Source organism: Lolium perenne, chromosome 1 (assembly GCF_019359855.2).
Source record: "Lolium perenne isolate Kyuss_39 chromosome 1, Kyuss_2.0, whole genome shotgun sequence".
In the NCBI taxonomy this organism is placed as follows: domain Eukaryota; kingdom Viridiplantae; phylum Streptophyta; class Magnoliopsida; order Poales; family Poaceae; genus Lolium; species Lolium perenne.
In genome coordinates, this window is record NC_067244.2 from 173,149,731 (window position 1) to 173,174,573 (window position 24,843).

General features: G+C 44.0%; 1 protein-coding gene and 1 long non-coding RNA gene across 2 annotated transcripts; both read right to left on the bottom strand.

The window, feature by feature from the left end:
• Positions 1-1,112: 1,112 nt before the first annotated feature.
• LOC127312924 (uncharacterized) lies at positions 1,113-1,953 on the bottom strand. Its single transcript, XR_011748769.1, has 2 exons — positions 1,547-1,953; positions 1,113-1,469 (listed from the first exon to the last, which is right to left on the bottom strand). It is a non-coding gene; the product is annotated as an uncharacterized lncRNA (long non-coding RNA).
• A 2,091-nt stretch (positions 1,954-4,044) lies between these two features.
• LOC127312930 (Bowman-Birk type wound-induced proteinase inhibitor WIP1) lies at positions 4,045-4,775 on the bottom strand. The gene is made up of 2 exons (XM_051343467.2): positions 4,605-4,775; positions 4,045-4,477 (listed from the first exon to the last, which is right to left on the bottom strand). The coding sequence occupies exons 1-2, from the start codon at positions 4,678-4,680 to the stop codon at positions 4,290-4,292; spliced, it is 264 nt and encodes an 87-aa protein (XP_051199427.1). The 5' UTR covers positions 4,681-4,775; the 3' UTR covers positions 4,045-4,289.
• Between the last annotated feature and the right edge of the window lie 20,068 nt (positions 4,776-24,843).

Consider the following 24,843-nt stretch of genomic DNA (forward strand, 5'->3'; position numbering starts at 1 on the left):
GAGCTCAAGAACAGCTTGTAGTATGTTGCCTAATCCTTCCAAGGTAGAAGAAGGGGTATTTATAGTGTTCTTCAAAATTTGGCCGTTGCCACTTGCCACCTCAGCATTTTTCCTCGACAAACCCGGTTGACCGGGCCACAGACCGGACAGCCCGGTCGAGAGGCCGGTCAGACCGGATCATTGACCGGAGCTCCTTTGCATCATCCTGGCGCTTCTCCGGTTGGTGGCCGGTTGCCGCCCGGTTGCCGCCCGGTCGACCGGACGGAGCGCCGGACCCGCCGGTCAGGAGCCCGGTTGACCGGGCGCAAACCGGATCTGCTGGCTCCTCCTTTGGAGCCCGGTTGCCGCCTTGATTGGCCAAGCGCACGCCGGATCGGCAGTTGCTGGCCCGGTTGGACCGGGCTGGTGACCGGATTTCTCCTGTAACCCCTTTTTGATTGTTGTTGAAATGGGGGGTCTCCTTTAGCCTTCTTGTTCCTTTGATACACCATTTACGCCTCATTGCCTAATACCTGAGATTATCCTTATAAACATATTAGGCCAAATACTTTAGCACGGTGTCATCGTTACCAAAATAATGGATAAGGGTGAAATACCCTTACATAAGGGCTACAACACCGGCAACTTACTATTGCGTGTATGCGTCACAGCAAAAGCGGCAATTCTCTTCACCATGAAGAAATAGCAACATCAATGTAGGGCGCGTTTGGTTGCCTGGACCGATTTGCTGCATGACTGCACCAACGAGATGGAAGGCATTGCGTGTTGCGAACGGGCCATGGGCCACTTTTGGCGGGTCGTTTGGTAGCCTGTGCGGCCTTTTGCGCGTCGGAGAAGGAACCCAAGCCCCATCGTTTGGTTGCCCGTTTCCAGCCCATTCTTCCCAGGTCGTGCAGCCCACAACCTGTTTGGTTGCACATAGCTCAGTGGTGTGGTAACCCCTTCACTTTGAGTGGTTAGGTTACGCAGTACTGAATAACAACACACATCAGATTCAGTTCATCAGAAAAGATGCTGATACTACACAACAACTAGTACTTAGTGGGCGATGCATCACGAACGAAGCAACTACTTCGTGATGCATCACAGGTTCATCACGAGGGGTTAGTATATACCACCTCGAACAAGTTCATCATTACAAACCGGGGATCAGGTTGTAGCAAGTCCTAACTAATGGAGGGATACAAGATCACCTCCCAAAATCAGTGGATCATGAGAAGGAAGCAGACGCACTAAGCAGGAAACTGGTTGCGGAGACAGGTCCTAAGCCAGCTCCTCCTCTCCGGTGGCTACAGCTTACGGTAGGCGGCTTACTCGGCTTCATTGTCTGCAATGAAGTCGATAGCCCTGACCAGCAAGTTAGGTTGGAACAGTTGCGCCTTGTAGACGAACCGGGGAGTGAAGATCGTCTTCATCTAAGCATAGTTGGTGATCGGGGTGCCGACGTACTGACGGTTCTTCGGGTACCGCTGCAATCGACAAGGAACACTTGTTAGTGCGGACGACATTGACATGTATATACTTTCAGATCGATGAGGATTCGTACCTGGATGTACTCGTCCGCCGCCCCTTCGTCACCGCCGTAGAAGCAGCAACCATCTTCACTCCAGTCGAGAATGCGATCGGATTTTATCTTCGTGACGACGCTTCACTTCGTCCTCCAGTTTCTGATGTGGTTGTACAACTGAAGAGTGGCGACATGTACGCCGACGAATGCAAGAACATCCGCAGCTACCTTCTTCATCTTCTGCTCCTTGAATCCCATGTTGAAGCAGACGCCGCTATGGACGAGCTGAACCAACCTATTCAGCACAAACTCTGATAGCTCAGGTTTCCAAACCATGGCTGGTTTGCTTGCTATCAAAGATGGCTGAACATTCACACTTGCCGCAGATAGATCAGGGGAGCCCAAAGATATGATAGCCTACATGACAAACACTATCAGATCAATGAACTACCACATGGAAATCCTTAAGCACTATCAGATCAATGAACTACCACATGGAAATCCTTAAGCGCTAGCAGATCTATGAACTACCAGTACCACATGAAAGAACATCGAGGTAGATAAGATCGGCCTTACAGTCAAAGAATCCACACGCAGCACCGATGTAGGGGAAGCTGGGGACCCTGGCGGAGATGCAGCAAGCACCACCGTCCCAGTGGAAGATGCAGGCAGCACCACCGTCCCCGTCGTAGAGTCAGATGGAACCTGGAAAACCTCCACAACCTCCACCGGCGACGAAGGAATGTGCTAGAATGGATTCGTTCAGACCCCGGATGTGTACACATATGATCTAGATCTAAGGCTAGGGTTTGCAGAAGCTTACCACAACCGAAGTCATCGACGCACACGAAGAAGACGACCATCCTCGGCGGCTAGTAGCCGCCGCCACAGCCGCTGTCGCCACCGCAAGCCTCGCCGACCGTGCGGGTGAGGTAGAGTCGGCCATGTCGCTAGATCGGGGATGTTGGATGAGCTCGAAATGGGGGATTTGGATTTGCCGGTGAGAGAGCCGCCCCTATATACGGTGGCGAAAATTCAAGCGCGGTGACCAAATTCATGGCGCCGAGATTTTGCCGTTCCGCGCGAGCTCCCGCCATGTCCCGCGTTGGCTCTGCGAGGACGCCGCGTTCTTCACTTCTACAGAAACAGGGTGGCTCGCTAGAAACGGTCGAACCGGGCGTTCCTCCAGGACCTAACCCGAGAGTGCTTTAAGAACCGGTTCCTGCAACAACGCGGCGTGGACCAGAAAACCAAACGGGCTAAAAAAAAAGTTAGACCAATGCGAGCCAAGGAGCATGCAGCTTACGTAAGTGCTGGTAGCCTGCTACACGGTGAGCGGCATGCAAGAGCAATTTCTACGCACATCTCAATGTGCATGTTGTCTCTCTCACCCATACTTCTTGGCAGCGTACTCTGAACCTGAACGTACGCACTCCTGGCAGCCACTTTCTCGCGTTGCCCTCTCAGGTTCAAGTAACCAGGGACCGCTTGTGATATATAGAAAAAGAAAAGGTGGCCAGGAAGGCTTGGGTAACCAGGATCACTGGAAGCGCGCTGCTACTATTTATCGTTGCTTTTCAGGCAAATAAGTACCCTGCTTTTCACCTCTGCACCTGTGAAATGCTTTGTTTTGCTGCAAAAAACTGTGCATCTAGGCGGCGACGTTGGAGACATGACAATTTCCGCTATGACATCAATCAATTATAATTTTGATTTGAGTCGTTGAGGACATGGTGGTTGGAGTATAATGTGTTTCGACTTATGACATGGACTTGTCTAGAGGGGACAGATCACTACTAATGGCGGGTCCTCCTCTTCACGTGGCAGTGCTGATGCGACAACGATGGAGGGACCTGCTGCTGTTTGTTCACACATGGAGCCATCGGGGCAATCATAAGGAAATGAAGGACACACAATTAATCACGAACAAAGTCGAGTTTTTCAAGCTTGATCTGCTGTGATGTGAGCACGTACGTAGCACGGTGTTCCCAACTTCCCCTGTGTCCATCTATGTTGTGGGATTTACAAAGTTTTTTACTCAAACTGTTACTGAGTATACATCATAGAGAGATCGAACATATTTGCATTACTAGCGACCGGCAAAACAAGATCTCACGAGATGCTTATCCAGGCAACGTGTGTGATGACTGATGCGTGCATATCATAAGTTGCTGTCGGTGCTACATTGCTGTCAATTACAGACTTCGTACGGTGCTTGGCTCAGACACAGTTACTACTAGTGTGGCGCTAGCTCTCGTGATCCACGAGAAGCTTTGCCAGCTAGCTAACTATTCAGCTGTGTACGGACACAAATCGGTATCTACAGGTACCCATACTTGTGGGTAAAATTACCTCCCTTAACGGTTGCTATATATACTTCACTGACATCGACCGTGACAAGCGTGCATAGCTTGAGCACGTCGGTTTCAACTTTGAAGACCCGGCCTGCTGGCCAGTGGGTAAATGGAGTAGTAGAGGCTAATCGATCGACTTTAACAGAGGGGCCAAATTGGGCATAGCAAAAATATAGTACTGCATGCACAAGTGATATGGTAGTTATTTTGATTGAGCAGAGATGCATAAATTGGTACATGCATGTGTTTATTCAGTGAGCAACAACTCGCGAAAAAAAATGAATAACAAGCGTGACAACTAATGACTACAGCAACAACGGCGTGTTATTGTTGCACGAACAAGCTCGACTGTTCTGCTCATCTCATCTCAGCTCAGCTTTTATTTTTAGGGGAACATCTCACGATAGTAGTATAGATAAGAATGATCACTACTTGTTGCAGGGCGGGCATGGCGAGCCGTCGTCGCCGCGCGCGTCCGCGCACCGGAACGTCATCGGAGGGGTCGCCTGCACCACGCGGCAGTTCACGCAGCCTTCGCGGCACTGGGGACCTGCGTCGTCACAGACTACCGCCCCGGAGAAGAACCTGCAGTTGTCGCAGCACTTGGGGAATTGGGCTGCTCGCAGGAAATAAGCGTGGAATCAGATCAGTCAATCGTCACTGGTAACCATAGGGCGATCGTACGTACTTTGTAGCGGAACAGAGATGATTAAGACGGCGATAACCATCGGCTAGCTACGTACCGTTCACGTGGGAGAGGATTCCCATGACCAGGACGGCCTGGAGAACAAGGATCGCCACGAGCTTGGTGTTCTTCATCACTGCTTCTGAACAACTTCTCGAGCAAAGCTTCTCGCTAGTCTCCTATACTGGTAGACCGCTGATGATTTCTTCTGTGGTTATTGCTGGCCAAAGCTACAATCGACTCTATTTATAGATGTCGATTCTGAAAAACCATGGAGATTTGCTGCGTCAGAGGCCAATTGTTATTGTGGTGGGTGTATGCTGGGGATAATCTTGTTTGACTCCTGGCTAACATGGACATGTTTTCCTTGGAGGCGGCTTGGACTTTTACGCTTGCATCTCTATCTTCCATGTCCAGCACATCAGCGCCTCTATTTTCTCCTGATTATGCCGATATGTATGACTGGAAATCTTCCTGCTACTGGCGGTGGAGCGCGAATTGAATCGTCAAAGGTGTGTCAGCACGTTCAAACACTTCAGTTTACCAAGCGGCTAGCTAAAACCTGTTTTTTTTGCAGATAAGGACGAAGATCACACGGTTCACCACGTGCGACGGCCGGAGGCAGGGCAGAGCTGGGACAAATGACGGTGGTCGGTGGATCTGTCACTTGATGTGCTCCGATGCAGGTTTGTTGCTCCTTCAATGTGCGATAAAAAAAATTCGTGCAGAGGCCCAAAAGGAGTAAAACTTTCCTCTTGTATACTCCCTCCGTTTGTAAATATATAAGATTTTAAAAGGTAGCTCCTCCCCGCAATGCGGCACGTGTTTAATTTTTGCCAAAATCCTGAATTTGTTTTGCCCCACATTTGCTTTAGAAGCAAAAAATGGTTAGCCTAGAAATAAAATAGAAAGACCCGTTGTACACAAAGAGATTCGCCGGAGACCTCGTAGCAAAATTTTGCACTAAAATAGCAAAACCGCTAAAGATTTGCAGCCCCTAAGCTCCATGGCTCCCCCAGGCGAACCTCAAGGTAAGGCAGCGACGGAGGAAGAGAAGAGGAATGGGGGCATACGAGCGGCTGCAGGCGCTTCACAGGAGGCGGTCAGGCCGGCCACAAGAGAGGCTCGATGGAGGACATGTGTGCGAGCAGTGACGACATAAAGAGATGAGATATGGGGTTGGTGATGAGCAAGGAGAACTTAAGGTTTGAGTGTTGAATATAATTACCTAACCCTCCTCTATGAGATCGGCCTTTTCGTTGAACTGGCTAGCGCATGCAATTCAACAAGGTATTAGAGCACAAGCCACAAGGTCATGTGTTTAAATCCTAGCCAATGTAGTATTTAAAATTAGACCCATGCGAGATTAAAAATAAATCCAAGAATACACATCTAAGGCTCGTGCGAGACTAAAAAAAGGCCCACCATCTTAGACGTGAGAGCGAGAGTCGGTAAAGTATATGTCAAGAACAGTAACAACCAAATAACACATGCATGTTATCAACCCGTCTACACTGCATGCAAGCAACCAAACAAAATTTACAAGATTTTTTTTGCATGTGGGGACTTGACTAAGCACCTCCAAATTCTAGGCCCATGCAGGCTGGCTACCTGAGATGGTGTGGTCAGAGCATCTCCAGCCGTCTTCCCGACGAGGCTCCCGGTAGCCCTTTTTTCATCCGAACGGCGTTATTCGGTCCAGCCGTGCCTCCGGAATAGGGCATTAATCCATCCGGAGAGCCCAGGCTATCCCCGGCCTCCCGAGGCGTGGTTGAAGACTTCAGACGAAACAAAAACGCGCGAAACGTCAAGCGGGCCAGGGGTGTTGGCCACAGAAAGGGTAGTTCCCTCCATTTATTCCGTTCTCCCTCCAAAATGCGCCGCATATACCCATTTTCCCCGCCGAATTTCGGAGGAGCTACCGTCATTCCCCCACAGTTGCAGCTCCTCCTCTTCGTTTCCACCATCGTGCCGCCGAAGAAGATCGCCGACGACGACGTGCCGAAGGCGAGGAAGCTGCGGGCGCCAAAAGAGAGGCCGCTGGGTTGGACAAACGCAAGGTGGGTGGCGGATGTAGAGCGGCGGGAAACCGAAACTCACGGCAGGGCGCAGAGGGAGAAGAAGCTCGCGGTGAAGAGGCGGTGGACGAACAAGCGAGGCTGGTCTCCATGTCCATGAATATGGGCCAGCCGCGCGTCGGCCAATTCCTCGGTCCATGGCCAACCCAAGGTACGATTGGCTCTCCTTCCACCTTCTCGTCGGCGTCACCAGCCATGTTCCACGATAGCTACGTCACCGACATGTCGAGGTTTACGCCGTCGTCGTCGGAGTACGACGGTGCGATGAACAAGGGCATCTCGCCTACCCTGCGTCGTGGGACACTCTCCTTCTCCAACCCCGGGATGCCGCCGCCGAATGACATCGTGATGCACGAGATGATCACGTCGGGCTCCATGGCCGCCGCGTCGAGCCCAGGTTTCTTCACACAAGAGGAGGCAAGGGTGACGGAAGCCGTCGCGCCGCGGGGTGCCGTCGACGATCAGAATGACGGGTTTGGAGACGGCACCCAAGATGTCGATGAAGAAGAAGAGGAGCAGTGTAACATCCCAAAAATTTCAAAACAAAAACAAATGAATTTCTCTAGTTCCAAATTTTGGAACCAACAAAAACTTTTATTAAATTAAGTTTGATACATAGTGATCTTGCTTAATTCTTGTGCTATTGCCATGATTGCTTGTTTAATTAGTTTTTGAAATAATCTTAAACCCTAAACCTCACCCCCTTTTTACCATCCAAGTTAAAATAAAATAAAAAGAATTTAAATAAGGAAAAGGCATATGTGCCTATGGCTATTCTTATAAAACTTTACCCTAGGCCTTTCCACTTTATTTAGAGGTTTGTAAAACCTTCATAAACCTTATCTAGTACTTCTCAAACCCAATCCAAAGTGAAACAAAAGATTTTTAAGAAGAAAGTAATAATGCCATAGAGGCATATGAGAGCAAATAGCAAATTTGTGAATTTGAGGATCTTGACCCTAGGACTTGATTTGAATGGTTGGATCACTCCTCTATACCATTTCCAACACTCAACAACATCAAATGGGCCAAGAACAATCAAATTAAAAATCAAATGCAACATATGCATAGAGGCATATGTGACACATAGCCATTTCACCAATTCTTGTCCTATACACTTTTACCTTGACCAAATGGTGTGAAACCATATATAAACCTAATCTAACACTAAATTGACCCTCAACCTTGCCCAAGTAAAGCAAGGGGAGCAAATTACAAGATTAAGAAAAATTGACACATCACCTCTTATGTGTTATGGCCATTTTTGCAAATCTTTGAGCTAGACCTTTTGGAATGGTTTCAATGGTTGGGAAATGTTCCTAAACTAGTAAGAATCACTTTGGAGTCAAGAAAAATCAAATCAAAAAGAGAGAAAACAAATAGGGAGAAAATCCCATTTTCACTCACATACACATTTAGCCATTTTTGCAAATCTTCAACCAAGGCTGATTTTGTTTGCTCCTTTGGTTGTAAAACACTTATATATCAATTACAAATCCAAATGCATCAAAGAAACCAGAATCAAATCAAAGAAATTTGCAAATGCAACTTACATATGATAATGGTCATGTGACCCTTTTATATTATCTTCACCACTTTGCACCCCTGATTTTGACTTTTCCTAAACTAAACTTGGTCAACACTTGCCATGTCATCCAAGAAAATGTCAAGGTGAACCACTTTGTTGTTGACCACCAGAGCTAACTTTGACCAGGTTGACCAGAATAGATGAGGCAAGTAGAGACTTTGAAACAAAGAGAAGATTCACCCACATTTTGAAACTTTGCAAATCAACACCAAATTGACCACCACCACCACCATTCTACTTCAAATATTATAAGATTACAATCCCCCAAAAATCTTTCCAAAATTTGAAAACATTTTTCATGCGGCCATTTTTACAAGCACCTTGCAGGCAGGATAGAATCTCATGCCCATGCTGGATTTTTGGGTTGGACCAAGTCCACCTCTGGCCTCCACTGCCTCCCTCTGCACCCCTGCTAGCCTCTCCATGCCTCTTCCTCACTGTTGCTTGGTCACCACGACCATGACCAGGCATGCCGTGGCATGACAAGTCCCCACCATGCCATCACTCCCTCCTCTCACATCCATCTCCCCTCACCATGTCAGCTGCCTCCCTCTCACTCCCATGCATCTGATCGTGCAAGCCATTGACCGAGAAAACGCTGGCACTGGCTAGGAACCAACGCGCCCAGAGACGCCCACGCGCGACAGGACGCGCATGGTGACGCCCCGGAGCGCGCCAGAGCATCGCCTGCCCCCATCGCCTCACGCCTCCCCTCGCTCTCCCCATGCACCCGTCGACTCGCCACGGTCCCCTCTACCTCCCAGACAACGCCATTTGGCCACGGACTAGCTGTAGACGATGCCATCATCAGCGTTTGTCCGCCACCGTACTGCCATGACGCGAGGAAGATGACGACGCGACCGTTCCTCCCCCTGCCTCGCCACGACGCCCGTCAGCCTCGCCTGGATGTCGCCAATACGCCACGCCCATTCCTTGCCCCTTCACCGCCCTGGACCGCCATCACCGTCGTCGACCCTCCACGGCACCCCGCAGCACCCCCTTCATCCTATAAATACGGCTCCCCCTTGATGATTTCTTCACACCAACCAGCTCGCCTCACCTCTCTGATTCTCCTCGTCCACTCCCCTCACTCAATTAGCCACTGGAGCTGTTCAATTTGTCGCCGGAGCCCGCGGAGGAGCTGAGATCACCGCCGCCGATTGCGACCACCATTGGAGACGCCGTCTGCACCATCTTCTTCCCCTTCCTCGACAACATCGCCTAACACCAGCGCCGCCCCTCGCCGGAGCTCCAGCACGCCGCCGACCCCCTACCTCCGCCGCTCCAGCACACTCTTCTCCCTGACGGTGATGACGACGAACCACCGTCAGATCTTCATCTGATCACACGGTCGAGGTTAGCCCATACCGCTTCGGCAGTTATAAGTCACTGAGCACTGGGCCCCACGCTGTCAGCAGCCCGAAACGTTACTGGGCTGGTTTCCTCTGTTTCAAACCATTTCGGCCCAAGAGTTTTCCCGCGCTGGCCCATCTGTTTAAATGTGAATTAAATCAATTCCATCAAATGCAATACTGGTGCCAACTTCAAATTTAATTTTCTCCAAATCTACTTGGCCAAATTTTACAAATTTTATATATTTGGAAAGCTTAGATTTTTCTCTACACAATGCCACTAGATTGAACCCTAGATCTGTTATAGAATTAAAGTAGAAAAATAAACAAGACAGGGACTTTTGTGACTTAGAATAATTATTAAAAATCAACCAAAAATGCTTTTGAGTTGATTCCAACTCCTATAAATCACATTTTACTTGCACTAATTGTTTCTGCAAAAATATGTCATGCTTACTTTGAATGATCATGGCTTAGTTTAATTAAAGGACTATATGGCTATTTCTAGTCAAAGATATTGTCCAAAACTATTTAAAAATCACATGGGAGTTTCTCTCTCATTTAAATCTTGTCATGAACATTTCAAAATGAGATAGAGACCCTAGTCTATAGGTTCTCATATGAATTGTTGATAATATTAAATCTTTACCATGTTAGGATTAAATTGTATGAGGTGCTCACCTCATTTAAATCATTTTTCTTAAATGATAAGTGTGAAGAGGTTGACTTTGGTCAACCTAGGTCACATATTATTCATGAGAGAAATTAAATCTTAACAAGATAATGAGAGGAAATTATTTCTCTAAGTAATTAAAAATAACACCTAAGTTAGTATGAGAGGAAATTATTTTTCTTAAATAAGAAAACACATCCACCAACTTAATAGTAATATGTGATGCTAGTTTAAGTTGTGTGAATCATGTGTGTGCTTAGTTTAGTAAATAAGTTTGGTATGATGATTGTGTACCCCGTATTCGTATTTTAGACGCTAGTACCGAGGAGTATCAAGAGGAGGAGGAGGCCTACTTCCAAGGAGAAGAAGACCACTTTGACCAATTCCCCAACCAAGGCAAGCTAATATTCTTGCTAAGTGCAAAGCTCTACAAGAGCAAGGCATCACCACATTTTACTTTATGCTTAATGGTCCTATCCCAAGTTTTTACTTTACAAGTTTTATTGAATTTGAATTATCAAAGTTACTTTTTGATTCATGATTCACTTGGTCTAGATATAGAGTAGAACAAGAGCACCAAACTTAGCCTAGAAAGCTATAAGCTAGTTAGCACCCCTCATGACTAGTTGCTAGTGCTAACAAATAAAAGTGACTACTCTAGATGGGAACTGGTGAAATGAAATGACTTTGAAAACCTTGGAATGATGAGTCATTCTATTGAAAGATTTTGAAGGTGAATATGACTTGTGAATGACATGGTGAACTTTACAAAAACTAATGGTTGGGTTCGGATGCGATACCATTCCAATTTTACAAGTACCCCCACAATACCTGATATGGGTAGGGCTTAACTAGAAGTTTATGCATCTTAGTATGGGTTCCCTCTAAACAAGCATCATCGGGTTTATGCCAAGGGCTGCCTCCAAAGAAATATGAAATGATGTGAAATGATGTGAAATGAGGTGAATGTTCGGCCCAAGCCCTGTGCAGTTCCCAGGCTGACTGTCTGTCTTCACTGGGAGGCCAAGCTCATGGGGAGAGGTGCCTATACTAGGGTATGTAAGTGAAAGGTTATGGTTGGTAGTCCGCACACAGAGTGTGATAAATCAGGGCCAGTTAACCCTGACGGATTATTGCAAATGTTGTGGCACAAGTGTACGACCTCTGCAGAGTGTAGAACTATTCGAATAGCCACGTCCACGGTTATGGACGGTTGGAAAGGCCATACTGTTCCGTCATCAGACCACTTTCAAAAATGTGACATGTGAAGGGTGACTTGTGATTTGAACTTGAAATGGTGAATTTGAATTGAATCATAACAGAGTTGTGGGAATGACACTAATGTTCCCACTTGAGTTAGTTAGCAAATGAAGAGGCTTTTACTAAATGTTTGTGAACTAAAATTGGCTTTATGCAAATAAACTTAGAGCTTAGCACCCCCTTACTATAGTTGATAGTACTTACATTAGTATTAGTTTGCGAGTACTTTAAAGTAATCATGGCTTTGTCCCTGGCTATTCAAATGGCCAGACTATGTAGAGGAACAGCAGTACGAGGAAGATGGACAGCAGGACGTCTACGACAACTAGGATCGCTCCTGACGTCAACAGTTGCCTGTGGAACAGATGGACCACAACCGCTACTACTTCGCTTCCGCTATATGTGTTTTGTATTTGGATCTCTAGATCCCCTATGTTGTATTAAGACTGGATCATGTGATCCTTTGTTGTAAGACGATTATGTGTTGTAATGAATGATGTGTTGTGATATCAATCTATTATGTCTCGCAAAAACAATATTCCTGGGATTGCGAGGAATGGCATAATAGGCATCTGGACTTAAAAATCCGGGTGTTGACAAGCAGGCCGACCTCGACGAGGAGGAGGACGCGCCTGAGCCCATGGCTACGTCGAAGGGGAGGAAGAAAAGGAAGAAGAACTCGCCGCTGACCGAGCTGCGGATAAAAGTAACCGGCAGAGAAGAGGAGTGCCTCGCTGAAGCTTGGAAGACCGTTTCCATGAACGGCATTACCGATGCCAATCAAAACTATGAGACGTATTGGCAGCGGGTCAAGTTGGCGTTCGACGAGCGCAAAATCGTCGATCCCTACTTCAACAAGATGGTGATGATACGCGGTAACAAGGCCATGGACACCCAATGGGGGATCATGCAGGCGGCGTGCAGCAAGTGGCACGGCATACATGAGGAGATCGAAGCTCGCCCGGTGAGCGGCGCCGACTTTGAGGCCAAGGTATGCTCACTCGCCGTGTCGTCCGTCGACCCTGGATCACCGAGGTTTCATTTTGATTCGTCGGCCTGTCTTTTGCAGATGCGGTGGGCATTCGACATGTACAGCGATGACACCGACAGCCAGACGTTCAAGTACCTCAACGTGTTCGCCCACATCGAGAATTGCGAGAAGTGGGCAGACGTACGCTGGAACCTCGCGAAGAAAAAGGACGAGTAGCATAACCACGACGCTCCAGCCCCTACCGTTTTGGCGGGCCGTCCCGAGCTCGACCAGAAGAAGTTGAAAGAACTGAAGAAGGTGGGCCATCCAGCCGAAAGGCTGCAGGCGTCCTTCGACAAGTGTTGCGCCGATGCGAGGGCGCACGCTGCTGGGAGGGACGACAAGTACGACATGCGGTGAAAGGAGATGCTCGCCAACCACGGCGTCTAGATCACCTTGTTGAAGGAAACCTCCGCGGCGAAGAAGAGGAACACCGACCTGGCGTTCCTGATCGGCGGCAACGACGGCAAGATGGACAAGGAGACGAGGGCTTGGTACGACGCCCATCGCCAAGACATCATCCAGCCTCCGTCGACTGCTTCGTCCTCCCCTTCGACGTCTACTCCCTCCGCTGCGACAGCGGAGGCTGACGATCCATCGGCGCCCGATTCCGCGCCAGACAAGGCGCAGGAAGGGACCGCCGATGTGCGTGTTATCGTCTAGTTTCTGTTTCAATCGACGAAATGTGGTTGATCCGATCGATGAACTATTGGGCTATGCTTTTGTGTAGCGGGAAGACAATTTTTTAAAACTATCCCCGCTGATGGGCGAATGACGGGGTGCGGCTGGGAAAATATTGCCCCCACACCCTTTTTTCATCTAATCCGGCGTTTGTTAAGTCCGGATTTCCGCCCGGGGGCCTCAAACGGCTGGAGATGCTCTCACCTTTTGCAATAGTATTTGGCACGTAAACTAGTTTTCATATTATTAAGTAGATACGCACATACCACATAACATGTGTTTATTAACGGAACACAAGCATACTTATAGGTAAGCTTCAACATAATTTCTCGAGAGGAGAGTGTTGTGCCCACTGGTGATGACAATGATAACTTATTGGGAGAAGAACTAGAAGATCAGGGTAAGAAAGATGATGAGGGGAGTAACCAAGGTGGACAAGACAATGGAGGGACTTCTGGACCTCCTACAAGATCACAATCTTTCTTGGTAACAGCAATCAAGCTTCTGCAAATGAACAGTATAATCAGAAGGACCAAGACATGGAGGCTCCTCCTGGGGATGGTTGTTCTCCTGAGGGTGCAAAAGCATCTGGTGTCTACAAGCTCCTCCTACAAAATGGTTTGGTGGACAAAAATGGTGCTTTTGTTTGGGATAAGACCCCAGTTTTTGTGGCTATGAATGATGAGGTGAAGAAATTCTGGTATAGCGAGAAAATGCTCAAGAACAACTTAAACCAAATGATTGAAGAGGCTGGTGAACAAGAGGTGGAGCTGCCAGATGATATCATACTAGACTTTGAAATTCCCTCCAGGATTCCTATGCAAGAGACAAATGTACCTGAAAGAAGAAATCTAAGTACGTGGAGCCCTGTGCAGCCTGTCAGACAAAGTAGCAGAATTGATAGATCCAAGAATATCATGGAGAAAACTCAGGAGATGAAGAAAATCAACAATCTAGAGATACCAAGGATGAAAGGTATAATGTCTAGTAATCCCTTTAATGTGTTACGGTATGATGATTTAGATAATGTTGCCAAGATAGTTGGTGTAAATATAGATGATGATACTGATAGTATGCACTCTGCTTGCTCTTCCCCTAGAGTTGTTTCCTTGTCGGATAAGGGTCAACATGATGAGCTAGCTGAGGGATGGATAGATGTGATTAGGAAATCTCACAGCAAGCACCCCAAGAAATTTTATCCATGATTTGTAGTTTCTGGAACAGCAGGAGTATTTCCGCTCCCGGTAGGAAACTTTTCGTAGATGATAATCTAGTGCCTTTGAATCTAGATTACATTAGCTTCCAAGAAACTAAAAAGGAAGAATTTACGAATTCTTTCTTTAAGAATCTTTTAGGGAATAGGAATTTGTTTGGAATCAGTTGCTAGCCATAGGTATTGCTGGTGGTATTCTGGTAGGAACCAATGCTGATCCCCTGAAGGTTTTATCCTGGGAGATCAAAGCTTTTTCTGTTAGTGCTATTGTTAAGAATAGGAGGAATGATTTAATTTGTAGAATTACTACTGTCTATGGTTCTTCCTATGAGGAGAAAAAACAGGAGTTCATTTCTGAACTTCATGAGCTTTTCCTTAACTGGGAGGGCCCTGCTCTTATTGGTGGTGACTTTAATTTAGTTAGATTCATTGAAGATAAAAATAATGGTAATGTAGATTTTAAATGGGCAGATAAATTCAATTCCTGGATAGAATTATGGTCTCTTATAAAACTAGGGGTCTGATACGTCTCAAACGTATCTATAATTTCTGATGTTCCATGCTAGTTATATGACAATACTCACATGTTTTATATACACTTTATATCATTTTTATGCATTTTCCGGCACTAACCTATTAACAAGATGCCGAAGCGACAGTTCCTGTTTTCTGCTGTTTTTGGTTTCAGAAATCCTACACAAGAAATATTTTTGGAATTGGACGAAACAAAAGCCCACGGTCTTATTTTGCATGGAGCCTTCCAGAAGTCCGAAGAGGAGACGAAGAGGGACGACGAGGCGGCCACACCCTAGGGTGGCGCGGCCCCACCCTTGGGCGCGCCGCCCTATGGGGTGGGCCCCTCGGGCGCCTCCCGACTCTGCCCCTTCGCCTATATAATCTCTCTGTCGCGAAAACCCTATCACCGAGAGCCACGATACGAGAAAAGTTCTAGAGACGCCGCTGCCGCCAATCCCATCTCGGGGGATTCAGGAGATTGCCTCCGGCACCCTGCCAGAGAGGGGAATCATCACCGGAGGGCTCTACATCACCATGCCCGCCTCCGGATTGATGCGTGAGTAGTTCATCCTTGGATTATGGGTCCATACCAGTAGCTAGATGATTGTCTTCTCCTCTTGTGCTATCATGTTTAGATCTTGTGAGCTGCCTATGATGATCAAGATCGTCTATTTGTAATGTTACATGTTGCGTTTGTTGGGATCCGATGAATATTGAATACTATGTCAAGTTGATTATCAATCTATCATATATGTGTTGTTTATGTTCTTGCATGCTCTCCGTTGCTAGTAGAGGCTCTGGCCAAGTTGATACTTGTAACTCCAAGAGGGAGTATTTATGCTCGATAGTGGGTTCATGCCTCCATTGAATGCAGGACAGGTGTGAGAAAGTTCTAAGGTTGTGGATGTGCTGTTGCCACTAGGGATAAAACATCGATGCTTTGTCTAAGGATATTTGTGTTGATTACAGTACGCACAATACTTAATGCAATTGTCTGTTGTTTGCAACTTAATACTGGAAGGGGTGCGGATGCTAACCCGAAGGTGGACTTTTTAGGCATAGATGCATGCTGGATAGCGGTCTATGTTATTTGTCGTAATGCCCTAATTAAATCTCATAGTAGTCATCATGATATATGTATGTGCATCTCTATTTGTCAATTGCCCAACTGTAATTTGTTCACCCAACATGCTATTTATCTTATTGGAGAGACACCACTAGTGAACTGTGGACCCCGGTCCATTCTTTTACATCTGAAATACAATCTACTGCAAACTCTGTTCTTTGTTGTTCATCACAAACAAACATCATTCTCCATACCATACTTTTAATCCTTTGTTTTCAGCAAGCCGGTGAGATTGACAACCTCACTGTTAAGTTGGGGCAAAGTATTGTGATTGTGTTGTGCAGGTTCCACATTGGCGCCGGAATCCCTGGTGTTGCGCCGCACTACACTCTTCACCAACAACCTTCACGTGGCCTTCATCTCCTACTGGTTCGATAACCTTGGTTTCTTACTGAGGGAAACTTGCTGCTGTACGCATCACACCTTCCTCTTGGGGTTCCCAACGGACGTGTGCTTCACGCGCCATCAAGCATTTTTCTGGCGCCGTTGCCGGGGAGATCAAGACATGCTGCAAGGGGAGTCTCTCACATCCAATCTCTTTACTTTGTTTATTGTCTTACTTTATTTAGTTTGCTTTACTTGTCTTTATTACTGTTAAAATGAATACTCCTGAGAACACTAAGTTGTGTGACTTCACTAGCACCAATAATAATGATTTTATATGCACTCCTATTGCTCCACCTGCTACTACAGCAGAATTTTATGAAATTAAACCTGCTTTACTAAATCTTGTTATGAAAGAGCAATTTTCTGGTGTTAGTACTAATGATGCTGCTGCCCATCTTAATAATTTTGTTGAACTTTGTGAAATGCAAAAGTATAAGGATGTAGATGGGGATATTATAAAACTGAAATTGTTTCCTTTCTCCTTAAGAGGAAGAGCTAAAGATTGGTTGCTATCTTTGCCTAAGAATAGTATTGATTCATGGACTAAATGTAAAGATGCTTTCATTGGTAGATATTATCCTCCTGCTAAAATTATATCTTTGAGAAGTAGCATTATGAATTTTAAGCAATTGGATAATGAACATGTTGCCCAAGCATGGGAAAGAATGAAATCTTTGGTAAAGAATTGCCCAACCCATGGACTAACTACTTGGATGATCATCCAAACCTTCTATGCAGGATTAATTTTTCTTCGAGGAACCTATTGGATTCAGATGCTGGAGGTACTTTTATGTCCATCACTTTGGGTGCCGCAACAAAACTTCTTGATGATATGATGATCAACTACTCTGAATGGCACACCGAAAGGACTCCGCAAGGTAAGAAGGTAAATTCTGTTGAAGAAACCTCCTCTTTGAGTGATAAGATTGATGTTATTATGTCTATGCTTGTTAATGGTAGAACTAATGTTGATCCTAATAATGTTCCTTTAGCTTCATTGGTTGCTCAAGAAGAGCATGTTGATGTGAACTTCATTAAAATAATAATTTCAACAACAATGCTTATAGGAATAATTTTGGTAACAACTATAGGCCATATCCTTCTAATAATGGTAATGGTTATGGTAATTCTTACAACAATAGTAGGAGTGCACCCTCTGGTCTTGAAGCCATGCTTAAAGAATTTATTAGTACACAAACTGCTTTTAATAAATCTGTTGAAGAAAAGCTTGGTAAAATTGATGTTCTTGCTTCTAAGGTTGCTAGTCTTGCTGCTGATGTTGATCTTTTAAAACTGAAAGTTATGTCTAATGAAGATAAAGATATTAAGTCATTTTCTACAGCAAACTCCATACAAGTTCGAATTAATGACAATATTAGATTGATGGCTGAATTGCATGCTAGGTGGGAAAGAGAAGAAAAAGAAGAAAAACTTGCTAAAGAAAATAATGTAGCTAAAGTTTGGACTATTACCACCACTAGTAATCTTAATGCTTCACATGTTGCTAAACCTCCTACTATCAATGGTAAAATAATTGGTGTTGGCAATGTTTCTACTCCTAGTACAAAGCGTGCAAAATTGCCTGAAACTGCTGAAACTGTTTGTGATAAAAGTGCTGAAATTTTTCAGAATGTTGTAGATTATAATGTTTTAGATTTTGATAGTTGTCATATCTCTGAAGTTATTAAGTTCTTGCAAAAAATTGCTAGAAGTCCTAATGCTAGTGCTATAAATTTGGCATTTACAAAACATATTACAAATGCTCTCATTAAAGCTAGAGAAGAGAAATTAAAACTTGAAGCTTCTATTCCTAGGAAGTTGGAAGATAGTTGGGAGCCCATCATTAAGATGAAAGTCAATGATTTTGATTGTAATGCTTTATGTGATCTTGGTGCAAGTATTTCTGTCATGCCTAAGAAACTCTATGATATGCTTGACTTGCCACCATTGAAAAATTGTTATTTGGATGTTAATCTTGCTGATCATTCTATAAAGAAACCTTTGGGGAGGATTGATAATGTTCACATTACGGTTAACAATAACCTTGTCCCCGTTGATTTTGTTGTCTTGGATATCGAATGCAATGCATCTTGTCCTATTATTTTGGGAAGACCCTTTCTTCGAACTGTTGGTGCTATTATTGATATGAAGGAAGGAAATATTAAGTATCAATTCCCTCTCAAAAAAGGTATGGAACACTTTCCTAGAAAGAGAATGAAGTTGCCTTTTGATTCTATTATTAGAACAAATTATGATGTTGATGCTTCTTCTTTTGATAATACTTGATTTGCACTTTCTGCGCCTAGCTGAATGGCGTTAAAGAAAAGAACTTCTTGGGAGGTAACCCATGTATGTTTTTACTACTGTTGTTGTGTCTTGGAAGTTGTTACTACTGTAGCAACCTCTCCTTATCATATTGTTGTGCCAAGTAAAGTCTCTGATAGTAAAGTTGATACTAGATTTGGATTCCTGCGCAGAAATAGATTTTTATCTGTCACGAATTTGAGTAGATCTCTCTGTAGAAAAATCAAAAAAATCTGCGAAAATTCATGCGTGATCCTCAGATATGTACGCAACTTTCATTAGTTTTGAGCTTTTTCATCTGAGCCTGTTAAGTGCCTATAAAAAATTCATCTTTACGGACTGTTCTGTTTTGACAGATTCTGCCTTTTATTTCACATTGCCTCTTTTACTGTGTTGAGTGGATTTCTTTGTTCCATTAACTTTCAGTAGCTTTGGGTAATGTCCAGAAGTGTTAAGAATGATTGTGTCCCCTCTGAACATGTGAATTTTTGATTATGCACTGACCCTCTAATGAGTTTGTTTTGAGTTTGGTGTGGAGGAAGTTTTCAAGGGTCAAGAGAGGAGGATGATATACTATGATCAAGAAGAGTGAAAAGTCTAAGCTTGGGGATGCCCCCGTGGTTCATCCCTGCATATTTCAAGAAGACTCAAGCATCTAAGCTTGGGGATGCCCAAGGCATCCCCTTCTTCATCGACAACTTATCAGGTCACCACTAGTGAAACTATATTTTTATTCTGTCACATCTTATGTGCTTTACTTGGAGCGTCTGTTTGTTTTTGTTTTTGTTTTTGTTTGAATAAAATCGGATCCTAGCATTCCTTGTATTGGAGAAAGACACGCTCCGCTTTTTCATATGAACACTGGTGTTCTTAGCTCTATCTTTAATGTTCATGGCGGAGTTGAAAACCGCTTCGTTGATTGCTATTTGGTTGGAAACAGAAAATGCTTCATGTGGTAGATGGTATATGGTCTTGAATAATTTGATACTTGGCAATTGTTTTGAGCTCTCATAGATCATGTTTAAGCTCTTGCATCATGTAGTTTAAACCTATTAGTGGAGAACTACTGTAGAGCTTGTTGAATTTGGATTGCATGATTGATCTCTCTATGGTCTAGATATTTTCTGGTAAAAGTGTTTGAGCAACAAGGAGACAGTGTAGAGTCTTATAATGCTTGCAATATGTTCTTATGTAAGTTTTGCTGTACCGGTTCATACTTGTGTTTGCTTCAAACAACCTTGCTAGCCAAAGCCTTGTACTGAGAGGAAATGCTTCTCGTGCATCCAAAAACCTTGAGCCAAAACTCATGCCATTTGTGTCCACCATAACTACCTACTATGTGGTATTTCTCTGCTATTCCAAAGTAAATTGCCTGTGTGCTACCTTTAAAATTTCATTCCTTGTCTTTGCAATACATAGCTCATGGGAAAATAGCTTAAAAACTATTGTGGTATTGAATATGTTGCTTATGTATCTCATTTCTTATAAGTTGCTTGTTGAGCGGTAACCATGTTTCTGGGGACGCCATCAACTTTTTACACCTTTGTTGAATATCATGTGAGTTGCTATGCATATTCGTCTTGTCTGAAGTAAGGGTGATTTATCATGATTAAATGGTTTGAGTATGCATATTGTTAGAGAAGAACATTGGGCCGCCAACCAAAACCATGTATCATGGTGGAAGTTTCAGTTGGACATTAATCCTCAATCTCTTATGAGAATATTATCTGTTGTTGAATGCTTAAGCATTAAAAAGAGGAGTCCATTATCTGTTTTCTATGTTGTCCCGGTATGGATGTCCTGAAGTTGAGATCTATCAAAACTGAGAAATCAAATGTGATCTATCTCCTTGGACCTTTGTACAGGCGGCATAGAGGTACCCCTTTGTGACACTTGGTAGAAACATATGTAATGCAATGATAATCCATGGAAATCCGAGCTAATTAGGACAAGGTGCTGGCACTATTGGTATTCGATGCATGAGGCTTGCAACTTATAAGAGGTTTTATGCATAACACATATGAATTATTACTACCGTTGACAAAATTGTTTCCATGTTTTCAAAATAAAAAGCTCTAGCACATGAGTAATCCATGCTTCCCTCTGCGAAGGGCCTTTCTTTTACTTTATGTTGAGTCAGTTTACCTACTTCTTTCTATCTTAGAAGCAAACACTTGTGTCAACTGTGTACATTGATTCTTACATGTTTACCTATTGCACTTGTTATATTGCTTTATGTTGACAACTATCCATGAGATATACATGTTACAAGTTGAAAGCAACTGCTGAAACTTAATCATCCTTTGTGTTGCTTCAAAACCTTCTATTAAGAATCTATTGCTTTATGAGTTAACTCTTATGCAAGACTTTTTGATGCTTGTCTTGAAAGTACTATTTATGAAAAGTCTTTGCTATATGATTCAGTTGTTTAGTCATTATCTTTACTATTGCTTCGAATCACTTCATTCACTTCATATGCTTTACAATAGTATTGATCAAGATTATGATAGTAGCATGTCACTTCAGAAATTATCCTTGTTATCGTTTACCTACTCGAGGGCGAGTAGGAACTAAGCTTGGGGATGCTTGATACGTCTCAAACGTATCTATAATTTCTTATGTTCCATGCTAGTTATATGACAATACTCACATGTTTTATATACACTTTATATCATTTTTATGCATTTTCCGGCACTAACCTATTAACAAGATGCCGAAGCGCCAGTTCCTGTTTTCTGCTGTTTTTGGTTTCAGAAATCCTACACAGGAAATATTTTCGGAATTGGACGAAACAAAAGCCCACGGTCTTATTTTGCACGGAGCCTTCCAGAAGTCCGAAGAGGAGACGAAGAGGGGCGACAAGGCGGCCACACCCTAGGGGGCGCAGCCCCACCCTTGGGCACGCCGCCCTATGGGGTGGGCCCCACGAGCGCCTCCTGACTCTGCCCCTTCGCCTATATAATCTCTCCGTCGCGAAAACCCTGTCACCGAGAAAAGTTCCAGAGACGCCGCTGCCGCCAATCCCATCTCGGGGGATTCAGGAGATCGCCTCCGGCACCCTGCCAGAGAGGGGAATCATCACCGGAGGGCTCTACATCACCATGCCCGCCTCCGGATTGATGCGTGAGTAGTTCATCCTTGGACTATGGGTCCATAGCAGTAGTTAGATGGTTGTCTTCTCCTCTTGTGCTATCATGTTTAGATCTTGTGAGCTGCCTATCATGATCAAGATCGTCTATTTGTAATGCTACATGTTGCGTTTGTTGGGATCCGATGAATATTGAATACTATGTCAAGTTGATTATCAATCTATCATATATGTGTTGTTTATGTTCTTGCATGCTCTCCGTTGCTAGTAGAGGCTCTGGCCAAGTTGATAGTTGTAACTCCAAGAGGGAGTATTTATGCTCGATAGTGGGTTCATGCCTCCATTGAATGCAGGACGATGGACGAGAAAGTTCTAAGGTTGTGGATGTGCTGTTGCCACTAGGGATAAAACATCGATGCTTTGTCTAAGGATATTTGTGTTGATTACATTACGCACAGTACTTAATGCAATTGTCTGTTGTTTGCAACTTAATACTGGAAGGGGTGCGGATGCTAACCCGAAGGTGGAATTTTTAGGCATAGATGCATGCTGGATAGCGGTCTATGTTATTTGTCGTAATGCCCTAATTAAATCTCATAGTAGTCATCATGATATATGTATGTGCATCTCTATTTGTCAATTGCCCAACTGTAATTTGTTCACCCAACATGCTATTTATCTTATTGGAGAGACACCACTAGTGAACTGTGGACCCCGGTCCATTCTTTTACATCTGAAATACAATCTACTGCAAACTCTGTTCTTTGTTGTTCATCACAAACAAACATCATTCTCCATACCATACTTTTAATCCTTTGTTTTCAGCAAGCCGGTGAGATTGACAACCTCACTGTTAAGTTGGGGCAAAGTATTGTGATTGTGTTGTGCAGGTTCCACGTTGGCGCCGGAATCCCTGGTGTTGCGCCGCACTACACTCCTTCACCAACAACCTTCACGTGGCCTTCATCTCCTACTGGTTCGATAACCTTGGTTTCTTACTGAGGGAAACTTGCTGCTGTACGCATCACACCTTCCTCTTGGGGTTCCCAATGGACGTGTGCTTCACGCGCCATCAGGGTCTCTAGTAGAAATTACACCTCGGGTAATAACCAAGAGAACCCTGTCATGTGTAAATTAGATAGAATTTTCTGCATTACATCCTTTGACAGTAATTTCCCTTTAGCTAATGCTAGGGCTCTCTCAAGGCCAGGTAGTGATCATACCTCCCTGGTATGGGATTCTGGTGAGACTAGAATCCCTAAAAAGAAGGTTTTAAATTTGAAAAATGGTGGTTAGCTATTCCTGAGTTTACAAAGCTGGTCGTTAAAGCCTGAGCTCTAGAGGTTAATAGCAATAATGTAGTTGATGTCTGGCAGACAAAACTTAGGATTTCTAGTAGATTTGCAAAAGGTTGGAGCATTAACTTTGAGGTTGCTGCTAGAAAACAGAAAAAGAGTTGATGCTAGAATATGATGCTCTTGACATTAAATCTAAAACTTGTGTCCTCTCCACTTTATATATAGAGAGAGATGGGATTTTATTCTTAGAGAACTAAATACTTCTTGGATTCTTGAGAAAACTAAGGCCAGGCAAAGATCTAGGGATAGGAATATTCTAGAAGGTGACAGAAATACTGCTTACTTTCATGTTGTTGCTAATCAGAGAAGAAGGAAAAAAGTTAATACATGTGTTACATGGACCTGATGGTCCTGTTACTGATAGCAAAGATATGCTTAAGGTAGCTACTGATTATCATAAAGATCTTTTTAAGTATGAGACAAGACCTGATATTAGATTACAAGATACATTTTTCTCAGAGAATGAGAAAGTATCTTTAGAGGAGAATATTATGTTAGGGAGTGCTTTCACTGAGGAAGAAGTTAAGGTAGCTGTTTTTGGATCATATGTTGATGGAGCACCTGGTCCAGATGGTTTGACCTTTATGTTTTACCAGAAATTCTGGGGTATAATTAAAAAAGACTTGATAGATATGTTCAATGCTTGGTTTAGGATGACTTAGATCTGTATAGATTAAACTTTGCCATGATAACCCTCATTCCAAAAGAAAATGAGGCTAGATCTATGAAAAGTTTAGGCCTATTAGTTTATTAAATTGTTCCTTTAAGACTTTTACTAGTCTTAAATAATAGATTAGCTAAAATAATTTATGTACTTATTTCTTACCACCAATCTGCCTTTATTAGAGGGAGATTTATATTAGAAAGTGTGGTCACTACTCATGAGGTGATTCATGAAGTGCATAAAAATAAGGATAAAGGGCTAGTATTGAAGCTTGATTATGAAAAAGCCTATGACAAGGTTAATCTTGAATTCCTCTATGAAGTCCTAGAGCTTAGGGGATGTAACCCCATTTTCATTCGTTTTATTAAACAGATTACCCAAGGGGATCTGTAGGAGTAAAAGTAAATGACATAGAAGGTGATTTCTTCCTAACAGGGAAATGTTTGAGACAGGGGGACCCCATTGCCCCTCTCTTATTCAATTGCATTGTTGATGTTTTCTCTAAGATGCTAGTAAAAGGAACTGAAGGGGGATTAATTAGTGGTCTTTGTCCTAATTTTCTCCCTGGAGGTGTTGTCAGCCTCCAATATGCTGATGATACTTTACTGTTTCTTAAAAATGATCCCAGAGTTGCTCTAAACTTAAGGTGGATTCCCACCTGTTTTGAGCAAATATCTAGCATGAGAGTAAACTTTCATAAAAGTGAACTTATCCCCATTAATATGGATGTTGTAGAGACACAACCTTTCCTTCACATTTTCTAGTGTGTCATGGGGAAATTCCCTGTTAAATACTTAGGTATTCATTTGCATTATGATAGACTTAGTGATATGGGGTGGCCCGATCTTCTCAGTAAGCAACAACGGTGATGATGATCACGGGGTGATGGCAGCGGAGAAACACGATGATGAAGTGGATGATAACTTGTATGACGCAACGAGATCTCTCGATTGGTCCCTGTCGCCAATGCAACAGCTCT

Coding starts and splice junctions, on each gene's coding strand:
- LOC127312930 (XM_051343467.2), bottom strand. CDS start 4,680: ATGAAGAACACCAAGCTCGTGGCGATCCTTGTTCTCCAGGCCGTCCTG. Junction 4,478..4,604: donor AATCCTCTCCCACGTGAACG/GTACGTAGCTAG, acceptor TCCTGCGAGCAG/CCCAATTCCCCAAGTGCTGC.